Source organism: Cibotium barometz, chromosome 60 (genome assembly GCF_041138505.1).
Source record: "Cibotium barometz isolate CiBa-2024 chromosome 60, ASM4113850v1, whole genome shotgun sequence".
In the NCBI taxonomy this organism is placed as follows: Eukaryota; Viridiplantae; Streptophyta; class Polypodiopsida; order Cyatheales; family Cibotiaceae; genus Cibotium; species Cibotium barometz.
In genome coordinates this window covers 36,853,644-36,868,982 of record NC_141105.1, presented here as the reverse complement: position 1 = coordinate 36,868,982, position 15,339 = coordinate 36,853,644, and the positions used below count along the sequence as shown (strand labels likewise).

The 15,339-nt window shown below is 43.5% G+C and overlaps 1 protein-coding gene across 2 annotated transcripts; it reads left to right on the top strand.

Moving 5' to 3' along the window:
• Nucleotides 1-8,378: 8,378 nt before the first annotated feature.
• Nucleotides 8,379-14,203, top strand: LOC147605309 (zinc finger CCCH domain-containing protein 45-like). Of its 2 annotated transcripts, none has more exons than XM_086793882.1 (6): nucleotides 8,379-8,722; nucleotides 10,945-11,229; nucleotides 11,361-11,485; nucleotides 11,584-11,741; nucleotides 11,975-12,280; nucleotides 12,395-14,203. In XM_086793882.1, exons 1-6 carry the CDS (start codon nucleotides 8,585-8,587, stop codon nucleotides 13,066-13,068), a joined length of 1,686 nt encoding a protein of 561 aa, XP_086650008.1. In that variant the 5' UTR covers nucleotides 8,379-8,584; the 3' UTR covers nucleotides 13,069-14,203. The 2 variants fall into 2 exon arrangements, with proteins under 2 accessions (XP_086650008.1, XP_086650007.1); XM_086793881.1 differs by having other exon boundaries at nucleotides 8,391-8,722; nucleotides 11,942-12,280.
• The last annotated feature ends 1,136 nt before the right edge of the window (nucleotides 14,204-15,339 follow it).

Here is a 15,339-nt window from a genome sequence, read left to right as displayed (position 1 = left end):
ACACGCACGTGTCTCTGTGAGTGCATCGTCATGTAATAAAGCCTTAATGAAGGCGGCTGATGCTACCCTCATGCTCAAACTGTGTGTCAACTCTGTGTACACACGTGAAATAACGTGTGTGTCACCTCATGTGTGTGTATGTGTGTCTTTGTGTGTGCATGCATCGATGTATATGCACGTGTATGTATCTGTGTACGTGTGTGTAAGAGAGTGAGAGAGTGTGGGTGTGTATCTATATGCTTGTGTGTGTGGATGCGCGTGTGTATCTAGGTGTATGTGTGTGTATGTATGTACATGTGTGCACATGCTCCTTGTGTATGCATGTGTGTACATGCATACATGTTTGTGTGTGTGTGTGTGTGTGTGTGTGTGTGTGTGTGTGTTTGCACGCTCGAGTGTGTGCATGCACGTGTATATGTATGTCTGTGAGTTTTGTACGTGTGTATGTGTGTTCGTGTGCAGGCATGCAAGGTGTGTGTATACGTGTGTATGTGTATACATGTGCGTGCACTTGTGTGTGCATGTATACATACACGTGTGTATGTGTGCACGCTCAAGTGTGCATGCATATGTATGTGCATACGTATGTGTGTGTGTGTTGTGCATGTATGTACAATGAAAAGATGCAGGGGAGAAGAGAGCTTGAGCTCTTGCAAGCACACACACACACTCACAAAACCCTAAAAGAGAGCACACAAGGTGAGAGGCTGAAAATCTTCTTCTTCTTCACTCAACACTCAGCACATCATATACAAAGATAAGAGCACACACCATATGAAAGGTACTCAACCAAATACATACTAGGGTTCTCTATAGTGTGAACCCAACTAAATGAGCTGGCGCTATAACTATGCCAGTCTCTAGAATGGCTTCACACAGCCTGTCATCCCACTGGCTGCATATCACCCATGATTTCACCAACCATGCCAGTGGTGTAAGTGTGGGGCCTATCCCCCAGGTGGGTCATCAGTGTCCACCGCCTCACTAGATGAGCTCGATATCTCAACACTCCCCCTCGAGCTCAACTCCATCTCATGTACACCAAAGTGAAGCCCTGAATCTACGGAGCTTCTCTGTACCCAATGTTTTGGTGAAGATGTCAGTGACCTGATCCTGTGTGCTGACATAAACAAGGTCAACGTCTCCTGCCAAGACCTTCTCTCTGACAAAACGGTAGTGGACCTCTATATGCTTCGTAGTACGAGCATGAAAAACTGGGTTCCTGGCCAACTGTATACTGCTAATGTTGTCACAGAAATGACAACTTGTCTATCCATTGATAGACCCAAATCTACAAGTAGCTTTCTCAACCAAGCTACCTCACATGCTGCCATAGCAGCACCTCTGTACTCGGCCTCTGTACTAGATAGAGCAACCGTAGGCTGCTTCTTGCTGCTCCAAGTCACAGCAGCACTCCCCAAAGAAAACATGAAGCCACTAGTAGATCTTCTATCTGAGATACTACTAGCCCAATCAGCATCTGTGTACCCATGTACACATATCTCTGTCCCAATTTCATAAAATAGTCCACAATGCAAAGTAGACCTCACATACCTCAGTATGCATCTCAATGCATCCAAATGTGGCTTCCGAGGAACCTACATAAACTGACTCACCAACCCAACAGCATAACTCAAATCTGGCCTGGTGATCGTCATATAGATCAAGCTTCCTACTATGCACCTATACATAGTAGTATCCTCCAAAATCTCTCCTGAATCTGCACTCAACTTGCCATTCTGATCCAATGGCACTGAGATAGGCTTACAGCCTGTCATACCATACTTGGACAACATGTCCAAGCCATACTGTCTCTGCAGTAATCCAATACCATGTGGTGACGTAATCACCTTAATGCCCAAGAAATATCTGAGCTCCCCCAGATCCTTCATCTCAAACTTCTATCGAAGTAAGATCTTTACATCAAAGATCTCTGCATCATGGTTCCTCGTAATGATCAACAAGTCATCTACATAGATAACAACAAGCACAACCCCTCTATGACTGTATCTCACATACAGCGAGAAATCTGCTTAGCTACATGAAAGCCAATAGTGTGACAAGATATTCAAAAATCTTGTCAGACCATGCTCTTGGTGCTTGTTTTAAGCCATACAAGGCTTTCTTCAACCTGCAAACATGCTCGAGGTGACTCACATCCTCATAACCAGGTGGCTGCAACATATACACCTCTTCCTGCAAATCCCCATGCAAGAATGCATTCGTTACATGTAAAGACCATTTCTTTGACGCAGCCACTGCTATCACAACTCCCACTGTTGCCATCTTCGCAACTGGGCTGAAAGTTTTCTCATAATCAATGCCATATGTCTGCGCATATCCTTTGGCTACCAATCTAGCCTTGTACCTGCTAATGCTTCCATCACTGTTATGTTTTACTTTGTACACCCACTTGCATCCAATGGCTTTCTTGCCTTCAGGCAATTGCACTAAATCCCAAGTCTCATTTCCATATAGTGCATCCATCTCATCCATAGCTTTCTCCCAACACACATTTCCAACAGCCTCCTCTCCTGGTCCACTCAAAGACTATGATTGCTGATTTTGTGCAACCACATTTTCACTCACATCAGCCCCAACAGCTTCTTTTTCAGCAGCATACCAGCTGCTCATCTCATCAAAGACAACATCCCTGCTTACCCTCAACTCACATGTAGCAGGGTTATAACACTTGTACCCCTTTTGCTCAAGGGAGTATCCAATAAACACACTTTTTTTGCTTTTGGATCCAGCTTAGTTCTCAGCTCATCTAGCACATGCACAAATGCAATGCATCCAAAGACTTTCAGATGAGACAAATCAGGTTTTCTGCCAGTAAACCTCTCCTCTGGAGTTACATCATGTATGGCTGCAGTTGGAGTCTTGTTCATGATGTAAACTGCTGTAGAAACAGCCTCAGCCCAAATAGCTATGCGGCATATTCTTGTCTTCCATCAATGCTCACGCAATCTCAGCAATGTGCCTATTTTTTTGCTCAGCAACTCCATTTTGCTGCAGAGTGCACCTGCATGTAAACTGTCTCCGAATACCATTATTCTTCAAAAATTCAGAGAACTCATTAGAGAAGTACTCTCCCCCTCCATCTGACCTTAGGCACTTTACATATTTCCCTGATTGCTTTTCAACCATAACTCTGAAATTCTGAAAATGAGTGAACACCTCACTCTTCTCCTTCATGAAGTATACCCACACTTTCCTTGTGTGGTCATCAATAAATGTCACATAATACCTACAGCCTCCCATAAACATGGTCTTCGTAGGACCCCATACATCTGAATGCACAACATCTAGTGCATTTCTACTCACATTTCTGTTACGTGGAAATACATGCTTTGTTTGCTTTCCAAATTGGCATGCTTCACATATTCTCTGCATACCTTCAACTTTAAACTTTGGCAGCCCTGTCACAATTCCTTTAGTCTACATAGACTTCATTCTCTGCACATTCACATGTCCAATTCTTTTATGCCCAATGTCTGTGTCTGCAACAATTCCTGAACCATTTGCAAACATCGCATCACTCACTTCAGGCATGTTTACATTCAATGTAAACATTCTGCCCACTCTGTTGCCTTTTGCAACCAACCTGCACACTTGTCTTTAAAGTCTTCAACATAACAACCATCAGGGTAAAACCGAACCTGCAAACCCTGCTCAATCATCTGGCCAACTGAAACCAGATTCTTTGTTATGTTCGGAACATGAAGTACATCTGCAAGGTACTTCACTTTGCCATCCTGCATAGACAATGGCACATCTCCAACATGGCAATTAGATGAGCAGTGTCATCCCTTGTTTCCACAAAACCTGGTCTTTCAAGGTTTTTCATCTCCTTGAACCACTTCCCATGACTTGTCATGTGGTTCGAAGCACCTGAATCAACGTACCATACATCAGCTTTATGTGCTGCGCTTCAACATTTTCAGACATGGCATTCACGACATGCTGCATAACAAACAACCTTTCAGTATCCTCATGTTTGTTTCTGCTCGAGGATGCATAGTTGTTTTGTTGCAATTTCCCATTTTGCATGTCAGCCTGCTTCTTATAATAACAATCTGCCTGCATATGTCCAGGCTTACCATAATAAAAGCATCCACGTGTATCATTATGCTGCCTTTGCCAATTTCCATGACCTCTTTGACTCCCCCTGCCTCTAAATTGGCCTCTTCCGCCTGCGTGTTATTGTTGTTGTTGTAAATTCTAGGACTGTTATTGTTGCTTGCCATAATTCTGATTACCTGTTCGGCCACCTCCTTGACTGCGTCCACCTCCTTGATTGCGTCCACGGCCTCCTCTACCTCGTCCTCTTCCTGAACTTGTGTAGAAGGCCTGTTGCTCTGAGCTGTTTTTGTTTTGTGAAGACTGTTGGTCTTCACCCAAGCTCTTCTCTTCTATAATCAACATAGACACCAAATCTGTGAAATTGCGAATGTTTTCCCGAGTCTGAATAGACGTCTTAACGCCTTGTATTGTGGCCTGAGACCACATAGACAGACTTCCCACCTTGTCATCAACAGAAACACCAATAGATGCAAGGGATTCCACGATACCCTTTATCTTCAATGCATAGTCATTCACAGACATACTCTTTTTCTCCACAGTATGAAGTTCATTCTTCAACTGTATCTTTCGTGCCTTGGTATTTGTTTCATAGAGTTTTACCAAGGTGTCCCACGCCTCCTTGGGAGACTTGGCATCCTGGAATGTGCCCAATCATGGTGTCCTGTATACTGATAGAGAGCCAATACATAACTTTTCTGGCTCCTTAGTTCCAATCCTTAAACTCTTTCACATCTGCAGGCAGTCGGATTGATCTTCGGTATCTCCGGTGCCTCTTCATGCCCCTTTTGCGATCAGGAAATTCGTCAACCTAAACCTCCAAGCATGGAAGTTGTTCTTATCAAGTTTCTCAGCAACAATCTGGTTTATGCCATCATTTGACATCTTGCCAGAAACAGCACTCTAGTTTGTTCTGCACAAAGTGCTGTATTTTCTGTAGCGGTACTGTACTACACTCAAATGTCACAACCAGTGACCTCAATGTGTATACATACGCCCAATGGTAACTGTTAACCTCCTTGCAGCACACACAGTGTCTGCACAACCAATCTGTCTTCCTGTAGTTCTTAAAACAGAGTTCTACAGAGAATCGATGACTTACTCGCAGTGCTCAAAATCGCCTGCTCTCTGAAAAATGGAGGTCGTAACGCGCCCGAAAAATTCCGTCCGATAGGACAATATAGTTGCCCTATAGCTTTACTCCCGCGAAGAAAGCTCCTCAATTAGAGATCGTTTGTCGGTGCCTCCCGTAGAGCTCCCAAGAGACAAGGGTGTAGTCGCCACAATCTGGTTTATGCCATCATTTGACATCTTGCCAGAAACAGCACTCTAGTTTGTTCTGCACAAAGTGCTGTATTTTCTGTAGCGGTACTGTACTACACTCAAATGTCACAACCAGTGACCTCAATGTGTATACATACGCCCAATGGTAACTGTTAACCTCCTTGCAGCACACACAGTGTCTGCACAACCAATCTGTCTTCCTGTAGTTCTTAAAACAGAGTTCTACAGAGAATCGATGACTTACTCGCAGTGCTCAAAATCGCCTACTTTCTAAAAAATGGAGGTTGTAACGCGCCCGAAAAATTCCGTCCGATAGGACAATATAGTTGCCCTATAGCTTTACTCCCGCGAAGAAAGCTCCTCAATCAGAGATTGTTTGTCGGTGCCTCCCGTAGAGCTCCCAAGAGACAAGGGTGTAGTCGCCACAATTTGGTTTATGCCATCATTTGACATCTTGCCAGAAACAGCACTCTAGTTTGTTCTGCACAAAGTGCTGTATTTTCTGTAGCGGTACTGTACTACACTCAAATGTCACAACCAGTGACCTCAATGTGTATACATACGCCCAATGGTAACTGTTAACCTCCTTGCAGCACACACAGTGTCTGCACAACCAATCTGTCTTCCTGTAGTTCTTAAAACAGAGTTCTACAGAGAATCGATGACTTACTCGCAGTGCTCAAAATCGCCTGCTTTCTGAAAAATGGAGGTCGTAATGCGCCCGAAAAATTCCGTCCGATAGGACAATATAGTTGCCCTATAGCTTTACTCCCGCGAAGAAAGCTCCTCAATCAGAGATCGTTTGTCGGTGCCTCCCGTAGAGCTCCCAAGAGACAAGGGTGTAGTCGCCAACACAAATAGGGAAGAGTAGTTGAAGCTCTTACCCTCGTACCGCGTCCTGTGCTTCTCTTGCTTGAGCTCAGCCCTTAGCATGAACCTGGCTCTGATACCATGAAAAGATGCAGGGGAGAAGAGAGCTTGAGCTCTTGCAAGCACACACACACACTCACAAAACCCTAAAAGAGAGCACACAAGATGAGAGGCTGAAAATCTTCTTCTTCTTCACTCAACACTCAACACACCATATACAAAGATAAGAGCACACACCATATGAAAGGTACTCAACCAAATACATACTAGGATTCTCTATAGTGTGAACCCAACTAAATGAGCTGGCGTTATAACTATGCCAGTCTCTAGAATGGGTGTCACACAGCCTGTCATCCCACTGGCCGCATATCACCCATAATCTCACCAACCATGCCAGTGGTGTCTATCTCCCAGGCGGGTCATCAGTGTCCACCGCCTCACTAGATGAGCTTGATATCTCAAAAACAAGTGTGAGTATGTGTGTGTGTGTAAGCATGCAAGAGTGTGTGTATATGTGTGTATGCCTTTAAGTATATGTGCCTTTCATGTATATGTATGTGTGTGCACACATGTGTGGGTGGGTGTGCATATACATGCATGTATGTATCGATTCAATGTACATGTGAAAGTGTGTGTGTCGATTCTGTGTGTTTATGTGTGTGCAAATGAGTGGAAGTGTATGTGTGTATATGCATGCATATGTGTGTCGAGTGTGTGCACGCCAACTCTGTGTGTGTGTTTGTGTCAATAGTGTGTGCACACATGTCTGTGTCTGAAGCCTTAATGAAGGTGGCTCAGGCTACCGTCATGTTGAGACTATGTGTGCCAACTTTGCGTGCGCGTGCATAGGATTGTGTGTGGTGCCGACAATCACATTTGTTGTGAGTGCACCATGTGTGTGCTTATCTGTGCACGCACCTATGTATATGTACGTGTATGTGTCTGTGTGCACATACGTAAGAGAGTGTGTGCGTGTGCATCTATGTGCATGTGTGTGTGGATGCATGTGTAAATGTATGCATATGTGTGTGTGCAAGCGTGCACATGCGCTTATGTGTGCATGCATACATACATGTGTGTACACTGGAGTGTGTGCATGCAGGTGTATTTGTATATGTATGTATGTGCATGTGTGTGTATGTGCGTCATGTGCATGTGTGTGTATGTGCATCATGTGCACGTGTGTGGGTGTGTGTGCACACACATGCATGTGGGTGATTAGGTGTGTGTCAATTCTGTGTGTATGCATTTGAGTGTGTGTCTTTGTGTATATGCGTAGTCATTTGTGTGTGCATGTGTGCATGTAAGTTTACGACTATATGCGCGTATGTGTGTGTGTGTGTACATGAGTGTGTGTGTGTGTGTGTGTGTGTGTACTACGTACGAGAGTATGTGTGCATTTGTTTGTCTGTGTGTGCAAGAAGCGAGTGTGTGTATGTGCGTTATGTGCACTTGTGTGGGCGTGTACACGCATGTGTATGTGGGTGATTGGGTGTGTCGATTCTGTGTGCATGCACAGTTGTGTGCATGCATGTGCATATGCAAGTGTGCTTGTATGCTTGCATGAGTCTGTGCGTGTATGTGTATGTGAGTGTGCTTGAGTTCGTGCGAGCGTGTGCGCACGTGCACACGAGACAGTGTGTGTGCATGTGTGTGTCTGTGTGTGTAGGTACACGTGTTTATGTGTGCATGTATGTAGATTTTTTGTTAAGAAAAAATGTTTTTCAAAACTAGAAATGGTTATTGCTTGTACTTTTTTTTAAATTGGTGTGAGGTGTGCTTACTTATTATATCCTCAAATAGATACACCTTACATATAATGATGGGGTGTTGTATTTGAGGAAGAGAGATAAGTTTCCATTACATAAGTGAGCACTAGCACTGTCCCCTCCTTACACCTCTAAAATTTGAATTTGAAATGTGAATGAAGCTTGTCCTTCACACTTTAATTCTCCTTTGTTACAAGTGGTGAAATAAAATGGTCTCGAGTGACACGTGGATTAATGCTATGACAAGGGAAAGAATAGTGAGAAGAATAATAATGTAGAGGAGATAAATGAGGACACATGGCAACCACAAGTTATTTAGGTGCCACGCTGCCACGACAGCCTTTTTTTATCAAGTAAGAAAAAAACAAACGCGATTTTAGAAACGCAACGCAAATTCAAAAAAAATAAAATAAAATCCCCCTGAAACCCTAAATTTCTAGGGTTCCCTATATCTTCTCCATCACAACCACCCCAGCATCGTCGGCACTTGAGAAGATAAGATAAGAAGATTGGCATCTCTAGCAGGAAAACGTCCTGTGTTTCAAGGCTCCCTTGCTATCCTAATCCAAGACACGCACATGGCCCCAGAAGTCTTCTTCTCTCACTCTGTGAGGGGTGAGGAGCACTTCTCTCCTGTAAGCAAGAGAGTTGAAGGTAGGCCTAAGCGTGGAAGAGAGAAAACTGTGACTTGGCCGACGGAAGATAAGATGTGTCAGGTGGGTTCTTCTGTGCTCTTTTGAATCGCTACCGCATAGTTTGTGCTTTCCGCAGTATAGGTCTCGATGTACGGACGCATGGCATCATCGCGAAGCGTGGCCGTATACACCGCCACATGCCTTAAAGCATGGCCGACACGCCTTAAAGCGTGGCCGTACACATTCCCAAGCGTAATATGCTCAGTGGCTCACGTTGCTAGACATGGCCGTACGCAGTGCAGGCATTCCGGGCGTATGATTGGGCATATGGTTGAAAGAATTTCTATCTGCGGCGTGCGCCATCTGCTCAGTTTGATCGCACGCACCTCCAGGCATGTTGTGTTCATCGCCAGGGGCTGCCAACCCCTAAGGTCCTTTCCTTATTGCCAAGTGGAGGAGAATACCACCAGGCCTGAGAAAGTGGGGTTGCCTATGCTTGCAGCCATCCAGTTTTTATTGATGATAGCCTTAACCTAGAAAATGGGTTTTGGAAGCTCAATGGCATCTTCACTGGGCTTTTCCAGGCTTGGTATTTCTTGTGACCTTATGTCAATGAGTTCAAAATTAGTGAAGCTGTGCCTGGTTTGGGGTGTCTAGTGTCTACGCTGGTCATCTTTCCTGATTTGTCCTTGCTTTGGCGGGTTTTTGCACTGACGGCATCGTTTCTGATTTTTCCTTTCTTTGATGGTGTTTCTTCAATCCTCACATCAGTGCCACTCCATTCCCCTGAGTGACCAGACTAAGAAACTGTCAACGTATTTGAATGGATGTCTCAGTGTGGGTGGTATCTGCTCAGTTTGATCGCACGCACCTCCAGGCATGTTGTGTTCATCGCCAGGGGCTGCCAACCCCTAAGGTCCTTTCCTTATTGCCAAGTGGAGGAGAATACCACCAGGCCTGAGAAAGTGGGGTTGCCTATGCTTGCAGCCATCCAGTTTTTATTGATGATAGCCTTAACCTAGAAAATGGGTTTTGGAAGCTCAATGGCATCTTCACTGGGCTTTTCCAGGCTTGGTATTTCTTGTGACCTTATGTCAATGAGTTCAAAATTAGTGAAGCTGTGCCTGGTTTGGGGTGTCTAGTGTTTACGCTGGTCATCTTTCCTGATTTGTCCTTGCTTTGGCGGGTTTTTGCACTGACGGCATCGTTTCTGATTTTTCCTTTCTTTGATGGTGTTTCTTCAATGCTCACATCAGTGCCACTCCATTCCCCTGAGTGACCAGACTAAGAAACTGTCAACGTATTTGAATGGATGTCTCAGTGTGGGTGGTATTATTCTAAATGGTTTAAAGTTCACACATTCTAAAGGTTTGCTACACTAATAAATGGTAGCGCGAATGTCACAAATTGATTTCTGGAGAAGGAGCCTTGAGAAAACTCATCTTGAAGGGAAGGGAGAAGGTGTTTCCAGTGGCATGAGATTCCCAACTTTAAATGTATACCTGGAGTGTCCAATCATAGATCATTAATGAGCTTTATGGAATGTCCTCACTAATAACAAGAAATTAGAATGTCTTTATGATGAGTAGTAGAAGTTTGAGTCTCTTGTCTATTCATTCCGCATGGAGAATGCATCAACATCCCCGAATTATTAAATGTGATATGTATCTATATTCTACTGATGATCCAATCATGGAACTCATCATGTTTAGAGCGGGGAGGTGCTGAACTCAAAGGTTCGACACATAGGTTCACTTATGCAATGTGCATAGGTAAGAAGATATAACATTGTGCCAAATATGGGCTTTGGTTGTTGGTCGGTGTTTGGAAGATTGATGCTGCTCGAGGCCATGTGTAGATTGGTTATTGTTCGACCAAAAACAATCAGGAGCCAAGATTGCTTGCATCCAGAAAAGCACCCGTTACTTTTCCCTTTGATTTGTGTGCACTGGAAGCATGAGGAAAATAATTAGGTTCACCTATGCAATGTGTATGGGTAAGAAGATACTGCTTGCAGCCAGAAAGGCACCCATTACTTTTCCCTCAAGAACTAATGATATGCCGCTATCTTGTGCACCAGAAGCATGAGCAAAGTTGTTTCCAAAGACTTGGCCTTGATTGTACGAAGAAATGCACTAGATTACACTCAGAAAACCATGGTTTTCTTTGGGAGAAAGCCATGAAACCATAAGACAACAGTGAAGATTCCTTGCAATTGTGTGTTTTTAAATTTTTACATGCGATGCCAAAAGGTTTTATACGTAAGACCACCCTTAATACCTAATTTGAGTTCTGAATTACAGGTACGATTGTTTCATTTGGAGGATGCTCCGTCTATGTTAGGGTCTGGAAATCGAGAGTTTTTGCAACCAAGGAACTTCCATGCACACAGCAATCTTTTGAATGAAGAATCAGATATACCCCCAGGATTCCATGGTTATATGGCAAAACGTGCTCGGGTTGATTCTATGTCGGAGGTGAATGAAGATTTGGGTACGCCTCCAGGATTCCATGGTAAATGTGCTCGGGTTGATGGTGTGTCAGAGGCATCTATGGCTATCGAAAACCCATGGTGTCAACCACAGAAGGTAGTGATATTCTGCATGTTATTGTAGTAGCATTTAGGTGATTTTAGATAGGGTGCATGCTGTTTCTACAGGCACCCTGAGTTCATGTGTCTCCATATCATGTTTCTCATTGATGTTATGTTCCTTCGCAGTTTGTCTTGGATTGTGCTTGGTGGGTGGCAGAAGGAGAAGAAAGTGCAGAAGTAGGTGTGCAGAAACAGAGAGAAATGAGGGTGTTGGAGGGTTTCTATCCCCGCCTGACTTCTATTCCTGACAGGTAGAAGTTGCAACATTAGGCTTTCTTGGGTTTAACAACCGCTTTTATTGTGTCCTCTCGATAGCTGCTTAATGTTGCATTGGATGGACTTTTTGCAGTTCTGCTGAACCACAAGAGAGTTTCAAGGTTCTTCATGACACTTTTATTCCGCAAATACCCTTGATCCCTGTTGAGGAGGAGGATGAGAACGGTGAAGAAGCTGAATGTGGGAAGAAGACCACTGAAGAAGATCATCTATCAGATGTATCTATGCAAGGTAAATTTAAAATAACAAATGAAGAGCATCTTTCTATTCTAAGGTGAATCTGTTTCGATGTTTCGGCGAAGGATGGGCTCCACAATTTTAATCTGGCCTGTATTTTGACATTTTTGAAAAACAGCAGGGCACTGTGGGTAAACTTATGGAACTACATCAGACTTATCAAGGCTTGTGTTTGTCTGATTATTGTGGTTCAGAACATCGAAAGCTCGCTGATTATTGTGGTTCAGAACATCGAAAGCTCGCTGATGGTCAGAAGGCTGAGCTTCGTACATCCAGAGAAGGCATCTTGCACATTATTCCTGAAGCAGATTCTAAGGAGTATAGGCAAGGCCCCCCGACAAGTGATGCTGATCCTAACATTGCTGCTGCAGCAGCTGCAGCTTGCATGGTCGTCAATAAATTGGGAGGAAGTGATCTGGTGGACCAAGAACTTCTAGTTGAGATTCTCAGAAACCCCACATTGATAAAATCTCTGACTTGCTCTAACCAAGTTCCCAAGGAATCAGCAGTACTAATCAAAGGAAATGAAGTAGGTACGGCTGGTCAACTAAATCAAAATCATCATAATCTCAAACGGTTTGTGGGAGAACCTTTTCCCAGTCCCTTAAATTGGTTACAGGCTGATTATGTGGGGCACTTGAATGCAGGTTTTCCTTCACCAGTGAGTGTGCTTTCGAAATGGACAGAAGAGGCTTTGATTAATGCTTCATCTAAAATACCACCAAATGCAAGTGAAACTGCAAATATATGTCACTTCGCGAATGTAAACTCTTGTATGCCAACAAGTTTGCCACCAAATGTTTCAGAGAGTCCCTGTCCTCCCGGGGGAACTGCCTTGAAGCCAGAGGTTGGAGCAATGCCGGGAGTGCATGCTTGGGATGGGAAAACTATTAGGGGTTACAATTCTTCACATAGCCCATTCAAATGTTTGAATCCACAAGACCCATCCCTTGTGCATGCAAAGATGATAAAAGATGTAGCTTCTGTTCCATGTCAAAATGGATTTTATAAAGGCCATATTCACAAGCCGAGTGTAGCGTGTAGCATGCAGTCAGTGCAGGCATTACAGAGTGCTAGCCCTTCAATGAATGGCATATTGCATCAGGACATGACTTCTCAGAGAGGTCTACCTTTTAGGAGCTTAGTGATAGATGCTGGATATAAAAACATGCAAACTGCCCTGGGCATCTTTCGTAAACCAGGAGGGAGGGCCAAAAAGTTGTGTGTGTACTTTAATACCCCTAAAGGATGCCGAAATGGAGGGAACTGTGCTTTTGTGCATCAACAATTGAGTCCAGAACTGAATGCCATAGCACAATAAACATGTGTTATTAGAGGCAAGTCCATATGCTGAGCGGAAGCCAGTTTTGAAGCTGAGAGGAATGGCTGGCCTGTTGGCTCGAAATCGGTGATGTCATAGTTGTGGAGCTTAGCTCATTTGTGGGGATGTTACAATTGTGGTGCCTAGTATGCCTGTCCTCTTTGGTGATGAACTGAATATTATTAGTGTGTGATATCTGTCGCTCTTCATGTACCTCAGGAGAGCTGCAGATAGGTGCAATTGATTTATATTCTCTCATGGGGTAACCATCTTTTCATGATGTTGAGAAGAGGAGAATGCTGAACCTTGATGTTCTTTTGGGAGGGGGAGGGCGAGGGGGGGACGGGCGCATTCCATTGCAGAAAGGTTAGCTCAACTTCCTTCTCAAATACACACAGCTTGACCCGACTTACATTGCCTTTGTAAACACCTACGCGTTACCAAGTTCAGTTGCTCAAGAACAATGAGAACATTGGTAAGGGCCTTGTCAGCACTATCAAGCAAACATCGTAACTCATAGTGAAGATGGTGGATTGTAATGATCATTTTTCATCCAGGTAGGTTTCAAGGTTGTCACTTCTCTAACTAATGGGCCTAAAGTTCACATTGCAGTGAAGAGGAATTCTTACCTTATTTGAATGTCCGGCTTGATTGGCTTTGGCCTTCACCCGTGACTGGCCATTTATTTTTACCAAGAATAGTCAAAATTAACTTGGGAGTTCAGGGGGTGTTGTCCAAATATGAGGAAAGATTATGAGCTTGTATTTCAGGACAGTTTGTGAGATGGACAACAAGCCTAGTCAGTGGTGGTCTTCATGGAAATTCATGGGTTTTGTTAAACGATACGGGTCTTGTGCCGATCTGGTAGAAACCTGTCCCTATAGAGAGGTGTACATGAGCAGGGTTTCTTCATCCGTCTTTGTAAAGACTCACATGCATAATAATGGATGTTGGAGTGTAGCTAAGACTCGCTTATTTTGGCCAGCAGGCCTATAGCGCCTCTACAAATGTTGTGTAAACTCCCCACTCCCCCCCCCCCCCTCTCTCTCTCTCTCTCTCTCTCTGTCTCTCTGTCACAGCTACTACTTCAATGAAAACTTTTGACATTTTGAATTGATCAATTATTTTACTCAAACTCATAATAATATATATGGAAACTCCATTTTGTTATGCTGCAAACAGCTGGGTCTTTTTGAATAGTTTTTTTGGCTTAGCTGGAGTCCTATTTGTTTATTTTCCTTGCATCAATAACTTTTGTTCGTGTTGTCAAAGAGAGAGAATGCACCCATTTGGTACTTGCAAGGCCGCATGGATCTCTCTCTCTCTCTCTCTCTCTCTCTCTCACACACCTTTAATGGGTTTGAATCTACCCTAGTGACATCAAGACGAAAAGTTGCAATGCCATTAACGATGCCCTCCTCTCTGTCTCTCTCTTTGTCCCTCTTTCTCTTGCAGCTTGCATTGCACCCAACCTGCAATTCTATTTATTAAGTTTCTCTCTCTCTCACCTCTCTCTCACCTCTCTCTCTCTCTCTCTCACACACACACACACACACACACCAATGTGCAATGCCATTAATTAAATTTTGATGGGATGGTTTCGCTTTGGATTATGTTCTTTGTGAGCCTTATATTTTCAGAGTCCTCTCCACACTAATCATGAGCTCCATAAGCTCCATTAGATTTTGAATATCTCGACCATTACCTTCTATCTTGACATGGAACAATAAGGGAAAGCATTCCATTGGTTGCCTTTTCTAGACATCAGCGTTGACGGGCAACATAAAAGAGGAGATTATGTATGGTTGACGATACTAAGACACTTTAGATTGTTCATCATACTTTTGGCATGCATTGTCTTTCATCTACCTCCTTTTCCATTGATGATCTATAGGCATGCTGTAGTTGGAACTTGGTTACAGAGTTTAAAGATGTCCTGATAGGCTTTTACGTTAAGCGGCTATCTTCCAAAAGTTTCTCCAAGAATCATTTATGTTGAATTTTCACATGCTATAATTTGCATCCTAGTGCATGCCTTTAGATCTATCACGAAATTAGAGTATCACAATATATATATAAGATCTATATATTGTAGTATGGTTAGATTTGATTTCTAGTAAGAGAACTTTGCAAAACTCTATCTATTACCTACATTCTTGATAACAAAAACAAACCCAAAAGAGGGCAAAAACAATAGATAGGAGAAGATAGAGGCCCTATAGCATGTCTTTATAAGCTTTCCAATCAAAATCAAATTCAATCTTACAGGAT

Coding starts and splice junctions, on each gene's coding strand:
- LOC147605309 (XM_086793881.1), top strand. CDS start 8,585: ATGGCCCCAGAAGTCTTCTTCTCTCACTCTGTGAGGGGTGAGGAGCAC. Junction 11,486..11,583: donor CTGACTTCTATTCCTGACAG/GTAGAAGTTGCA, acceptor GACTTTTTGCAG/TTCTGCTGAACCACAAGAGA. Junction 12,281..12,394: donor AATCAAAGGAAATGAAGTAG/GTACGGCTGGTC, acceptor ACTTGAATGCAG/GTTTTCCTTCACCAGTGAGT.